This window comes from Semicossyphus pulcher, unplaced genomic scaffold, assembly GCF_022749685.1.
Source record: "Semicossyphus pulcher isolate SPU_LCO1_2020_fin unplaced genomic scaffold, fSemPul1.0.p SCAF_22, whole genome shotgun sequence".
NCBI lineage: Eukaryota > Metazoa > Chordata > Actinopteri > Labriformes > Labridae > Semicossyphus > Semicossyphus pulcher.
In genome coordinates this window covers 20595325-20610320 of record NW_027211696.1, presented here as the reverse complement: position 1 = coordinate 20610320, position 14996 = coordinate 20595325, and the positions used below count along the sequence as shown (strand labels likewise).

The following is a 14996-nucleotide window of genomic DNA, read 5'->3' as shown; positions in this document are numbered from 1 at the left end:
GCTGAGCCTTTAAAGGTCAGAGCTAACAACATGGCGATATTTAACACTGGATCTACATGCTGGAGCTTTATCCCAGCGTGTATGCTGCACGTGTCAGACAGGAGTTCTGCAGCTACTTAATCTGGTGATGTTTCCTCGTCTATAAAATGTCAGAACAAGGTGGTAATATGTCTGTTACAACTTCCTGAAGCCCAAAGTGACGTCTTCAGAGCAGACTTGTTTCGTGACTCAGAGTCTGTAACTCGGACAGATTCGATTTTCCATCACGTAAGACAAAGAAAAAACAGCAGAATCCTTCAAGCTGAGAGGAAAAGAAGAGGACAATAGTATACTGTAGTATTTCAGCCTGATTAATGACGTAAACGATGATTTGTGCAGTTTTTATTCACTTCTCACCGTTCCTCTGACTGTCTGATAGTACGAGCACAAAGCTGTGAAAAACTCTGCGCCAATGAAAAATCTGCCAGACAGGAATTTAGTCGAAGAGAGGCTCCTTTGTTTTGGTCATCTTTTTTTCCCCCTCATGTGGCGGGTTGGCATGTTGCCCCTGTGTGTGTGCGTGTGTGTGTGTGTGTGTGTGTGTGTAAGTGTAAGCTACATGCTAGATAACTATCAGCGTATTGTATTTGTTCATTCAGCCTGGGAACTTTGCTGCTATTTTTAACTCGGAGGAGTTCTGCATTCCTCACTTTTGCTCTGTTAACCTTATTTTGCTGCTCTGACGTGTGTGTGTGTGTGTGTGTGTGTGTGTGTGTGTGTGTGTGTGTGTGTGTATCAGATTAGAAACAGATGAAGTTTTCAGCACACACACGCACACACACACACACACACAGGCGCTCACATATGCTCTCAGAGTTAGTCCAGTTCCTTTGTGTTGGCTGCGATCCCTCCCAGCTAAATGGCTGGAAACCGGTAGTGGTCTAAAAATAGCCCAGTACACAGCTAAGAATAGCCATGACGGGGCTGTGAGTGTGTGTGCGTGTGTGTGTGTGAGTGTGTGACTGTGGTTTGCCTGGTGTACGAGTGTATGACTGTGTGAGCCGCTGGAGGAAAATAAGGAGGAGGAAGAGAAGTTAAGGCTGAGTAACCGAGTCTTGGTTCTCCACAACCTCCTCGTCTTCTTCTTCTTCTTCTTCTTCTTCTTCTTCTACTTCTTCTTCTTCTTCTTCTACTTCTTCTTCTTCTTCTCTCCTTCCTGTTTCCTTCTGACCGGTCCAGTCTGTCTCGTCACAGTGGAGGAGGAGAGTTGTTTTAAGCAGTACTTTTACTGTGTCTTGTGTCCATATACATGCTTCCTTCCTCCTACAGTATATGTAATCATGTAGTTTTCTTTAAATCCTTTGTATTAAAGGTAATGTATTTATATATTTATATATTTAATAGATTGATTTAAGTGCCATTGCACAGAGCACATGTTCTGTACCATTGAAACGCAGTTTAGGATCTGACTTGTGTACAAGAAGCTGTGAAATGCAGAATATTTCCCTTTACAATAAGCTGAATAAGAAAAGATACAATATGAACAGAGATGTTATAGTAAGACATTAACACATAAACAGTAAGCCAGGGCCTTTACTCTGGAGTCTAAATGACTCACAGGTACAGAAAGTTTTAAATGTCTCCAGCAGATTTCTACATCCTGCAGCAGTGAATCCAGCTGTAATGGCTGCAACATAATCCTTGATGGGTCAAAGGTCGTCCACTAAAATTCTTGTTGTTTCCACTGACAGGCTCAGATTGTTATTCTAAGTGTGTGACAACATGACAGAAAGGATCCCTACAGAGATAGACCTTTTTGTTACAGAGGAAGATGATTGTTTTAACCACACAGACGTTACATCGCTCTCTGCAGACACACCAGACTCCATTAAGAAAAACACTGATTTTACCCCCCTGAACTCAGGAGCTGCTGCTCTACCTGGCTTGATTTATTAGTTTATTTCATTATTGTGTGACTTTGGTGTTTAGTTTGGATCCAACACAATATTCATGTAACACACAGCGACACAAACAACTGATTGAAGCAGCAGTAGACCAACCACTCCCGTGTTCTGTGAGGTAAAATGTTTTTGTCAGTGAGTCTGGTGGCTTTTTAAGAGCATGATGGAAACATGTTACTCTTCCTACACAGATAGACCTTTTCGTTACAGAGGAAGATGAGACGTTATATCGCTCTCTTCAAACCCACCTAACTCCTATGACGTAAACAGCAATTTTACCTTGCAGAACACAGGATGTCTGTTAGTTTGTTTGTGTTATTGTGTGACTTTGTCTTTTTTAAGACGTTAGTTTGGATCCAACAAAATATTTGTGTCAGACACAATAACACAAACAAACAAACAAATTAATCAAGGCAGAGGTAGATGAGCAACTCGTGTTCTGCAAGGAAAAATCACTGTTTCTGTCAATGGAGTCTGGTGTGTGTGCAGAGAGCGATGTAACGTCTGTGTGTGGTTAAAACAATCATCTTCCTCTGTAACTAAAAGGTCTATCTCTGTAGGGAACCTTTCTGTGATGTTGTCACACACTTAGAGTAACAATCTGAGAATTTAGTTGCAGTCGTTACAGCCTGTTTCACAGCTGCAGGCTGAAAAAATCTACTGGAGACATTCCAAAACATTTTGTAGAAATTAAGACTCCAACAGCTTTTACTTGCAGTGGAGTATTTTCACAGCGTGGTATTCTTACACTGGAGCACACTTGTACACCTCAGAGCATCATCTTATGTGGACGAGGAGGAGGAGGATGAGACCACCCACAAAAAGAGTCCAAAAGAAGGAACTGCAACTGTAAAAAAAGAAAGAATACAATCGATGGAAAAGTAGAGCGGAGAGGGCGGAGGTGTGGAGGGGTTTAGGAGGAGCAGGGGAGGGAGGGGAGGGTGGTATGATATTATGGCATCTTCCTCCCTCCTCAGCTGTCTCAGCTGAGTCCCTCCAGGAAGCTGTTCGAACCACCTGCCACCACACACACACACACACACACACACACACACCCTGACACACACATTCCTGCCAGTGGTACAAAGAATATTTACCCCACTGCTGTTTTGAAGGACTTTAGTTGAGGACTTTCATGCCTCAATATCCAATCTGTGATATATCTTTCAGTGGGAAATCGTCGTAGTACTAAGACTGTGTTTACACCAGCGGTTTAAAACCTAGGGTTCGCAACCCCTCCAGTAGGTCAGAGGATGACCCTTGAAGGATGAAATATTTGGTATTTTAATGTCTTAATAAATCAAATTAAACAATTTGAGAAGTCCAGAGGTGGAAATAAACTCTGAAGGAATCTAACCAAGAAAGAAACTGAGCTAACACTGGCGGTAGCTTGTTTCGGAGTTGGTGGAGACCAAAAACAGAGCTAAAAGCAAGAGAATATAAGACCTGCATTCATCACACCGCTCCCCTGAATGAGCATGCTGCTCTGTTTCTGCTGGATGTGTAAATAAACTACTGAATAATTAATAAAAGAGATGAATATTAATGTTTGTTCCTGCAGCAGACAGGAGGACAGAAATATCAGTTATAGCAAGTTTAAAGGAAATGATCTATTCCAGGATGCATCGAGGAGGTTACCCACACCAGCTCCGTTTCTTTTATTGAAAAAGGAAGCAGTGGGTGTATTCTGGTGTCGAGTGTGTGTTTGTGTGCGCGTGTGTGTTTGAAGAGGGGGAAGTGGGCTGCTGGAGTCGGTTTTATGTTTTAATAGACGAGCCAGATTGACAGATTGCGAGGGAGGGATGGGAGTGACGAGAGCCGCCGCCGAGCAAAAAATAGCCTTCTACGGCCATCCCTCCGGTCGCGACGCTAGCATTGGTGGTAGCTGCCTCACCCTCGTCCCCCCCCTCCACCTCCTCCCCTCCCCACAGACCCCCACTCCTCCTCTCTGCAGCCAAACAGGTGGACATGATTGGGATGAGTGGGATAGCTGCACTGGGCCAACCGCTGAGCCCAGTGTGTGTGTGTGTGTGTGTGTGTTGCAGTCATCCAGTGACAGACTGGACTAATGGGCTGTGAAGTGCTGAAGCAGGAGACTGAGAGCCAAACCACAAACTGTACAACACACACACACACACACACACTGCGGTGGGAGAAGTACTCGGAGTATTTTTCTTACATAAAAGTAGTAATATCATGTTGTACAAATACTCTGTTACAGGCAAAAGTCCCTTTAGTAGAGAGTAAATCCCTTTTTTAAACCAGAAACAGCCGCTACATCGCTCTCTTCAAAGCCACCAGACTTCATTGACAAAAACAGCAATTTAACCTTGCAGAACAGGAGGGTCGCTGGTCTACTGCTGCCAATATCAGTTAGCTTTGAATATATTATTTTGCGTCAAACAAATATTATTGTGGATCCAAACTTACCGTTTAAAGCACCAAAATCACAGAATAATACAAACTAACTAACTAAGCGAGGCAGCTGTGGACCAACAAGTCCCGTGTTCTGCAAGGTTAAAATGCTGTTTTTGGCAATGGAGTCTGGTGTGTTTGAAGAGAGCGATGTTACTGCAGTTTGTGGTTAAAAAAATCATCTTCCTCTGTAACAAAAAGGTCGGCCTCTAGAGAGATCCTTCCTGTTATATTGTCACACACTTAGAATTGTTATAATTAATATAAATAATCTGGATTTGCACAGTAAATAAAGCTGTCAGATAAACGTAGTGGGGTAGAGACTAAGATGTAAGTAAACACCTGAAAATACTCACACATAAGGTCAGTGTTTGAGCACATGTACACAAACACATCATCATCTGATACCTGCATGAGATGAGAGATTTCACAACACTGAGAAGAATCCTCGACTGAACCGACACGTCTGACACGTCCACACTTTAATGTACAGTTTACACACATTAAAATAAATATTTCTTATGTTACTCTGTAGAAACATGTCGGCTATGATTGTGCATCTTGTATTCAATCATTTACTGCAGTCCGACTCTTAAAGTTAGAGGATGAGGACACTGGGAAGTGTCACTGTGGGGATATGTGCTCAGATGGCGCCCTCTTGTGGCTGAAACAGACATTGCTTGTTTTCAATTTAAAGGAGGTCGCTACATTTCGGGTTTTTGGTCGTCGTTTTTGTTCCTCCTGTTCCCTAAAGTGATTTTATTTAAAAGAATGAGGAAGACAAAATTCTTATTCTGCTTTAAATTCATTTTTAAGTTTGGATGAAGTTAATATGAAGCTTCAGAGGTCTGAGACAGACATTATACGTGTGAAAGACAGCACGTTTTCTTTTACTACTGTTAAACTTACTTTATTATTTTGTTATTTATATAGTGTTTAGGATTTTTAAGTTGTTTGGTCCTGAACACTAATATTATGAGGGGAGTGATTTTTACACTGACAACAAGTTTTATGCATCAAATTAAAGCCAATCAAGGCTGCAACCAACTTTTTTTTATTACTGAATAATCTGATGATTGTTTTTTTATTTATTGCCTGTAAAATGTTTGTTTCGTCCAAAACCAAAAGAAATTAATTTGCTGTCAAGAACAGACAGTGTTCACATTGGAGAGGCTGAAATAAAGGACAGTTTCTTTTACATTTAAAGTTGTAAGTGACTGTTTAACGTCATGTTTTAATCAGGATGTGTTCCTGTGTGTTTCCTTTGATCAGACTCTGCGTAAGAAAGGATTAAACGGCTGCGACAGCCCCGACATCGAGGCCGACGACTCCGCCGGTCAGAGCCCAGAGTCCGACGACAAATACCGAAAGATCAACGAGGACATCGACCTGATGATCAACAGACAGAGACTCTGCGTAAGTTTCCACCTCTCTAACCTCCTGCTTCCTGCTCACATCAGTGACTATATTAACCAGCTGACTCGTCCTGATCCGTCCAGCAGGGTCTTCCTCCCTCTAACTACGACATGGGCGTCTCCATCCCAGGCAGTAACCCCGGCGGGCTGCTGTACTCTCACCCCGGCGTCGGCTGCGGACTCTCTAACCATAACCTGCTGCCCGTCTCACACACACACCCCAACCTGCAGAGGAACAGCATGTCCCCTCAGAGGCCCTCCAGTGCTGGAAACGCAGGTGTGCAAACATGAACATGATCTGTTGAATTAAATAATCCTGACGTTTGATTTCATGAATCTGAGCATGTTTGTTTCTGTGTGCAGGACTGATGGGATCAGAGCTGCCCGGCACGGTGGTCTCCAGCGTGGGTACGACGGCACCTTCTTTATAATCTTCCAGACATAAATCAGAGCTTTACAGAGAGAAAGTGAAAGTTTAAACATGTTTATGTTCAGCATTTAATCTCCTTCATGAAGGGAAGAGAAGCTAAATTTACCACCTCGAGTTTATCTTAAGGTCCTGGAGGAAGTTTGGTTTGCACGGTGACATCAAACACACGAGAGTCGATATCAAAGGACACAAAAGGAATTTAAGATTTATTTAACAAGTAAAGATATTACAAATGAAAACATGTGCTTACAAATGAATCGTAATCATAATCTTGTCATCCTGATTGTGTGCAATGTTTTTATTTATTTATTTATTTATTTTTAACTCGCGTTTGTCCGTCATGGAAGAATAATCCGTTCTTTGTTGCTGATTTCTGCAGAGTTTCTCTGATATGATGTTAAATTATGTTACAAAATCTTTTAGTTTATAAACAGAATATACATTTTTTATCTGTTTTGATAACTGAATAATAGTTGAAGTCACTTTTAGGCACATTTCCTTGTAAAAGCGTCTGAATTTAGTTTTGTTTTATTGGAGAAGAAGTTCTTTTAGTTGTAGACAGACAACATAAATTATTTGAAGACGACACACATGGACTTTTTTTACTGTATTTTCAGAGATTTTATTAATGAAACTATTTGATTAGTTGATCATGAAAGTTGCAGTGAGCTGCAGAGCTGCAAAACATTTGAGACTTGTGATGAATTAGCGACGACACATAAGAATAAAAGTATTGTGAAAAACAGCTTGTAATTTACAATGTTCCAAATAATATGAGAAATGTAATTAAATAAAGATCTGAAATTAAATTAAAAGATAAAATAGAACGTTATGAATCTCAAAGGAAATTCTTATGCCAGAGATTTCACAAGTTCTTTTAATAACAATAAAAAAAACTGTTAAAAGTTAAAAGTGATATCTGTTAATAATAATAAAATTATGTCCTAATAGTCCAACAAAATAGTTCCCTTCTATATTTCACTCAGAGATACAGTAGTAAACTTGTGGTGAATCATAATAAAATATAAAATAACAATAATAATAAAAGTTTCATGTAAACTTGACCTTTGACCTGTGCTCGTCCTCAGTGAACGGCAGCTACGGCAGCCACTGCTCCTCCCCCGGGCTGCTGTCTCCAGGAGGCGTGACTAAGAGCCTGCAGGAGAAGAGTCCTCCTCACCTGAACATGAGCCGCAAACCCGACCTGCGGACGCTGATGCCCCCCTCCAACAAGTGCAGCAACATGCCCACCATCGTGAGTGACCTTTGACCTTTAACATCCACACATCGTCCCTGTCTGATCGTCTCATCTTGTAATGTGTGTATTTACCTGTTCATGCATGAAACTCACTCTGTGCTTTAACGCTGCGCCGCAGTGTGAGGACTTTGATCTCATGCTGGTAAGTGTTTCTTTAATTAGACACAAGAGTTTCAAAGTAAAAGTCCCCACACTTCCTTCATTAGTTTAGTTTATTTAATGCATCTATGTGTGAGCAGCAGTTTAATGCTAATGCTAATGCTAATGCTAATTTAATGCTGTACGTCTGTTTAACGGCCTAAACAAACGAGTCTGTTTCATCGGTCTTTTAATTTGTGTTTAATTATTTAATGTTTTTATTAATGACACTTTTTTATCATCATCGTTTGTGTCTTTTATTTGTTTTATTATTGTTGAACATTAATATCTATTTCGTGAGGTTTATTAGCATTTTATCTGAGTCGATGTTTCCTGCGTAGTATCTTATAATCCTGTTTGTTTTATAGCTCCTGTTATCTTTACTTTCTATGTTGTTCTGTCGTTGCATACTTTTAACCCTTTGTTGTTAGTTTGCTGTGCGTTCGTCTCTACGTTCATTTTAGTTCTGTTAGTCGACTGTTCAGCGTCTGGAAAGTTAAAGTAAATGCAGCTGTCAAATATATGTTAGAAAAAAGAAAAATATTTCCTCTAAAAAAATGTAAATGTATAATTAAAATACTTGAGTGCATTCATCCTTGAACAGAAAGCACCAAACAAACTCGAGGTACTTGCACTTCACTTGAATATTTCCGTTGCAGTTTTATACGTCTACTCAACAGTTTTAGAGCCACATTAAAGAAAAACATCTGAGATTATGAGAATAAAGTCGTAATTTAAATTAATCTTATTTTGAAGGGTAATATCAGAAGAGCAGCCACCTAATTTTCACATAAAATCACTTTTCTGTCCTTATTCTCAAAGATGTTTTTTCCTTTTATGTGGCTCTAACACTCCGTCATAGTCTGACAGCTTTTTTTACAGACACATGAGGTGAGCATCCTCTCCATGAAGCCTTTTGTAAAACTAGAAACAGCCGTTGCGTCACTCCATTCGAAGCCACCAGACTCCATTGACAAAAACAGTCATTTTAGCAGTAGTTGCTTTTCCACTGCTGCCTCTAACAGTTTTTTTCTCTTTGTTATTGTGTGTTACACAAATATAATGTTGGATCTAAACTCACCATTTAAAGCACCAGAGTTACAAAATGATTCAAACTAACTAACCGATCGATGCAGCATTAGACCAACAACTCCTGAGTTCTTTGAGCTAAAATTACTGTTTTTCTTAATGGAGTCTGGTGGCATTAAAGAGAACGATGTAATGTCTGTTTCTGGGTCTGGTTAAGAGTTTTATTTTCTTTAATGTGGCCCTGATACTTCGTCATAGTCAGATAGCTTTATAAAATTGTATATAATACTTAAACAGTTTTACTTTCATACTTTAATACTTGAATGAGGTTCTGCATTCAGGACCCTTATTTGTCTCTTTTCACAGTTTTGTATTCCTCAGTAAATAATCTGAGTACTTCTTCTGTATTTAAGCTCAATAGCTGAAAGATTTCTGCTTCTCTTTGCAGAACCAGAGAATAAATCACTCTCAGACGGCTCAGACTCTCTCCACCCCGGCCGTGTCCCTCTCTGCTCAGACTCTGCCGGGTCAGGGGATGGGCGGGTACCCGTCCACTCTCTCCTCCTCCTACGGCACAGGTGAGCCCAGCAGAAACACGCACCTGTAATAGAGCAGAGGCCTCATCCTGTATGATCTGATTAATGAGTGCGTTTGTGTGTCCCGCTCAGAGTTCTCCCTCGGCAGCGACCTCTCCTCTCTGTCTGGGTTCGGAGGTTCTGGTCTTGGATCGATGACAAGCTGGCAGCAGCAGCAGATCCAGAATCTGCAGCACTCAGCACTCGGACACATGGGGTGAGCATCCTCTCCGTAATGTTTCTGAATAGTATGACGTCTTTTTTTAAACCGTTGCATCACTCTCTTTGAAGCCACCAGACTCCATGATAAAAACAGTCATTTTAAAGGTAGTTGCTTTAACACTGCTGCCTCTAACTGTTAGTTTGTTTGTGTTATTTTGTGTTACATAAATATACTGTTGGATCCAAACTTACTATTTAAATCACCAAAGTCACACGATAACACAAACGAACTAACAGATGGAGGCAGCAGTAGACCAACAACTCCTGAGTTCAGTGGCGTTAAATTACGTTTTTTTTCAATGGAGTCTGGTGTGTTTGCAGAGAGCGATGTAACGTCTGTTTGTGGTTAAAACAATCATCTTCCTCTGTAACAAAAAGGTCTATCTCTGTAGGGATCCTTTCTGTCATGTTGTCACACACTTAATAACTGTTAGGGACAAAAACAAGAACTTTTAGTAGATGTATTTTAATTGGGCCGCTCTTCTTCCAGGAACTTGTGTCAGAACTCGAACCTGAACCTCCCCTCCGCTCACCAGCACCTCCACATCAAGTCCGAGCCGGCCTCCCCTCCCAGAGACCGCTGCATCGGCATGATGGGCGTGGGGCTCGGAGGAGGCGTGACCACAGCGGGATACTCCTCCGCCCTGGGCCGGGGTCCGAACGAGCCGGGCCGCTCCCCGGGCGACAGCGCGGCGTCCAGCTGCGGGAGCTCGTACGAAGGCAGCGAGGACCGCGAAGATCACCACGGCAACGACAACTTCCTGCTCCGGCCTCTGTCCAGTCAGGAGGAGCGTCACAGCCCGTCGGTGAAGCGGATGAGGCTATCAGAGGGGTGGGCGACATGATGGGAGGGGCCGACAGCCTGAGGGGGAGGGGTGTTAGCAAAGTTACCTTATAGTGTTGTTATTATTATTATTATTATCATATTCTTCTGTACTGAGTGGGTGTGCTAAATGTTAACGGTAACGTGTACGTGAGGGGGGCAGACAGTCAGAGATGTCCTGCTGTAGCTACACCTGAGGGAGACTCCTGAGAGACGAGGATCAGGGTTTATCAAACCGCTGACGATGAAGAGCGACAAGAATCTCCGACACTAAACGTCACTTTCAGCAGTTTGATAAATCCTCGTCGTCTGAGTCGAACATGCAGCTGCAGAGTTTGTCCATGTACTGCTTGTTTTGTGTGTGTGTTCAGGGGTCGGGGGAATATAAGTAAATATGTTACACGCACACTCAGTATGTGCACACATGTATGCAAACTAACAAAGTGAAGAAGTCTGGTACTCTGAAGCTACTGGTGAGTTTAATAAAACATGCACGAGAGCAGGCGTGCCGAGGCGGAGCTCCGTCCACGCCATGTTGCAGGTTCAACATATTAAAGCACATTTAAACATGAATGTATGGAGGGTGAAGAGTGTCAGAATAAAGCAGGAAGGAAGAGAGAGGAAGTACAGAGAGAGGAAGGGGAGGAGCGATGATGAGAGTAAAGAGACGAGGAGGTTTCAGTGTGAGAGAGGAGAACAGAAGCTTTGATGTGTAAACGTTTTTCACAGTTGTTTCTGTGAACGCAATCAACAAACATAAAACTATGGAAGCAAAGAAATTACAAAAAGACTACAAATCTGACACTAGTAATTACTGTTGTTACCCTTAAGTCCGGAATATACAATGCAGTCTGCTTTATGGGGAAAAAAGTTTTCTATAGCTATTTATTAAGAAAAGCGTGTGTGTTCGACACTATTTCAATTTATTTTAATTTGAAACATTCAAAACACACAAATCACAGCCGTCTGCTTTCACCGTGCGTGTGCGGTCCTGCTCGCTGCCGGCGCTGCAGTCGAGCTCAGGCTACAGTAACGAGAGAGGCGGTTGCTGTGGCGATCATGACGCCGCATTACAGCGCCATCGTCGGGAGAAATACTGAAACACAATAACATACCTCTCTGCATTTGAAACAGGACGCAGCCCACTTTTTAGATGAAAAAAAAATTATTAAAAGTGCGTCTTATACACTGAATTTAATTTATTATAAATGATTTATTTACAGTCTGAATTTACTACAATGTAAAACTTTTCAAAAGCGGTTTACAAAGTGTTTTTACAAGACTACATAAAAACGGTAACCAATGATAAAAACTATTTAGAAGTTCTGCAACATCGAGCAAAAGAAGCTGCGTCTGAGCACGAGAACACTAAACAAACACACGTCCTGAAAACAGGACCAACTATTACATTCTTTATAACAAAACAAGACGGATGAAAACCTAAAAAACAAAGACAAAACGTTTCCTTTCTTTACTTCTTTCCCGTGTTTTTAACATCATTTACAAAAAAACCAGATGATCGACAGCTTGCACATTTTAATTCCCACTAAACGGCACAACTTAATCCAAATTTTAAAAATATCTAAATGCATCTCAGTGCAATTCTTTGCATTGTATATAATCTATTCAAATTTTCATTGTTTATTTCAAAGTTTTTACATCTGTAAAATTAAACATCTGCCCTTCTGGAAGTTTAAACACCACAGCTGTCCCAGTCCGCGGGCTGCAGCCTTCGAAGGAGGCGGTCCACGGAGGATGCTCCATTCATCGCCTGCTTAGACGCTAAAGCCGAACTGAAATGAGACGGTCTGGTCTACCCTTGCGTCACCAAACGCCCCTCCTGTCACCTAGCAACAGGTAGCTAGCGGGCTAACTAGCTAGCATAACTAATGTTGCGTAACTCAACCAATTTTTTCAAAGATAATTTAACTTTCGTTTTCTTAAACATGTGTAACACTAGCTATTCCATTGACTTAAAACAAATACGTTGGGCCACGAAGGATACACCTGATGGATCCTTCACGGCCGGGGAAACAGAGGACGCATTTCATTTAAAAAAGATTTATATTATTTTGGCCTGATTTTGCTTCCATAGAAAATCAAACAACCTGCGTTCTTTTCCTATGAAACAAACAAGCTTCTGTAGTTTGAAGCAAACGTCCTCATGGCCTCGTACAGAGAGAGAGAGAGAGAGAGAGAGAGAGAGAGAGAGAGAGAGAGAGAGGGGTTGAGCGAGCATGTGCAGAAAGCTTTGCAGGATTTAGTCAGAGTCAGGATTGCACTCCTTAAAGCCATATCCACCAGGACAGCGATGCTTTGCTGCACAAAGTTTATAGTGTTGTGTTTTTGAATTCCTTATTGTATCAAATTGATATTGTTGGATGTCTGCAGCTCTATTTAATAAAGTTACCGTAATATAAACGCAGAGACATTTTATATTCAACTTTCAGGGAGGTTTTAGGTCAGTTTCAAGTTTGCTGTTCGGCCGGTGTCAGAGGCGACGTCGAAACACAGAGACAATCACACAGAGGGCAAAAGCACAACATCAGCTTCCTGCAGTGACTTTGTAGTCAAATATACACAGAATGTGCAGCCGTGGGAGAAATCCTTCTGTCCACTGCATCTCATGTTTTACATGTTAGTTTCTACACGACCTGCAGACCGGACATTAAGACTCCTCCAGCTGACCTCTTTCCTGGTTTAAGTCACTTATGTGTCGATTCAGCTCTGTTATTTAGAAGGATGAAGGATTTTAGTTTAAATCATCCTTAGGTTAAAGTTTCCCAGCCCCAAACATCTTGCCAAAGAGCATCAGAGAAACGCTCATTTTAAACGTGAAACTGATTTATTCAGTGATTTTACTGTTTTTTATCTCCAGTTTGTTTTGGAGAGAAAAGACATCTCAGGTTAATTCGGCTCAAAGTAAAAACCTTGTGAACAATAAGAGGAGGAGTATTAGAGAATGAAAAACACTGAAGTACTGGAAAGTTGTACTTAAATCCAGGACTTTGGTTCCTTTCCTCTGCTGTATGTTTTTGCTGTAACTCTACAAAGTCGTTGCAGGCGTGGTGAACACTTGTTGCCCTCAGCTGCTCTAACACCACAGAGAGCCGAACGGTCTGACTGACGTCCACAGTTTGTATCTGCAGCAGACGGAGGGTGGCTGAGGGTCGGTCACATTTGAATATTTTGGTTTACAAACTGTATATTTGGAGCTCAGACCCTCGGCCACGGTCGCCTGTCTGAACGTGCCCCCGTCTAAATTCTCATCTCCAGCCCCCTGTTAGCTGCACTAGCTGCCTTTTCGTTAGCCGTGTGTTGAAGGGCAGAGCCCACATGTGTTTTTCTGCACTCCTTTTCTTTACGATGACCGTGTTGGTGACTTCCAGCTCAGATTCACTGAACCACACCGGCCCGGTCAGAGCCGCCCGGGCGGAGAGGAGAGCCAGGAGCTCGTCCTCCGGCTCCGGGCGGAGTCGACTGCGAGCGGGTGGAGGTGGAAGGCGGAGTGTCAACTAACCAAAGTGTGAAATAGCCTGTTTATTGTGTTTTTGGTTTGATTCTTTAATGAGTAACTGCCTGATGAGATGATTTAATTTGTATTTGGCGACATCAGTGAATGTCCTCTGTACTGTTCATGTACACTTCCCTCTTTACATGCTTCTAATTATAACTACCAGTGTAATATTCTTTAAAGAGATTGTTAGCGGCATAAGCTGGCCTTTGTCGCCACTTTGGAGACAATGATTCTCAGAAAATCAAACTGTTGTCGCAGTCAGATCATGTACAGAAAAGTCCCTCACTCACAAATGTGCTAGTATTTGTATTTTGCAGAAAAATATTCAAAAATATACAGGCTCTGTTACAAACGTCTGAGTGCTTTGTCGTCATTGCTTCCTCTTGTTTCTGTTTCTTTAAAAAGGCTGCATGCCATTTTTCTTTCACGCAAGAGACGGCAGGAAAATATAAACACAGCTTCTAAACTTAAAGAGTGTGAAATGATCAAACAAATATGTTTTTATATCCACGTTTTTATCTCCTAATCTCTTCCAGAGAAAACCCTGAGAGGCAATTAAGATTAAACATCTGGTGAAAGTCGTCGTACTGACTGCAGCCTCTTGTGGAAGAAATGAGTACTGCAAAAACAAACACTAAAACATTTAAAGAAATGTAACCTGCCAAAACCTCTTTTACCTGTTTGACAGGGAAAACGTATTTTACATATTAATAAGGAAGTTATTCTAGCTAAAACTACTTAAACGTTTGTAAATGTATCGTCACAGTTTAAAAAAATAACTTCAACAGATTATTATACAAAAAAAAAAAATCTCCACAGGTACGCTGGTACCTGTTCTTAAGTCACAAACACACAGAGACGACATTTTTAGAAAATAAATAACCAGATTTTTGTTTTTGCCTCTCAGGGCCTCCGTACTTCCCTCTCTCAGTATCTCATCTTCCTTCTGTTTCTTGTCTCATCTGCTGCTCACTCTGCTTTTCTTTCTCCTGAAGTTTTCTCCCAAAGTAAAAAAGTTCAGATTTACTGAATGTAACAAAGTTTCTGTAAAGTGTTTGAAAAGGACAAAGAGGAAAAGACACCTGACGTGACTCGTATACATATATTCGAAGCTTAATCCAAAAGGCAACTGGACTTTTAGAATGAAAATACTAATGACCTACAGAGGATCAATACTTTATTGATCAAAAAGGTAAATTCAGGAGAGCCAGTAAAGACAGCAAAAATGAGTATA

At 41.3% G+C, this 14996-nt stretch overlaps 1 protein-coding gene across 3 annotated transcripts in view; it reads left to right on the top strand.

The window, feature by feature from the left end:
• mef2ca (myocyte enhancer factor 2ca) overlaps nucleotides 1–14114 on the top strand; it is a 33235-nt gene extending 19121 nt beyond the window's left edge. For 2 of the 3 annotated variants that reach the window (XM_069673016.1, XM_069673017.1), the window contains 7 exons: nucleotides 5628–5771; nucleotides 5855–6047; nucleotides 6134–6178; nucleotides 7289–7455; nucleotides 9074–9203; nucleotides 9294–9417; nucleotides 9913–14114. In XM_069673016.1, the coding sequence (XP_069529117.1) occupies nucleotides 5628–5771; nucleotides 5855–6047; nucleotides 6134–6178; nucleotides 7289–7455; nucleotides 9074–9203; nucleotides 9294–9417; nucleotides 9913–10267 (1158 nt within the window). In that variant the 3' untranslated portion in view covers nucleotides 10268–14114. The remainder of the gene's footprint in view (nucleotides 1–5627; nucleotides 5772–5854; nucleotides 6048–6133; nucleotides 6179–7288; nucleotides 7456–9073; nucleotides 9204–9293; nucleotides 9418–9912) is intronic. The other variant, XM_069673018.1, reaches the window with a different exon arrangement.
• Nucleotides 14115–14996: the final 882 nt, after the last annotated feature.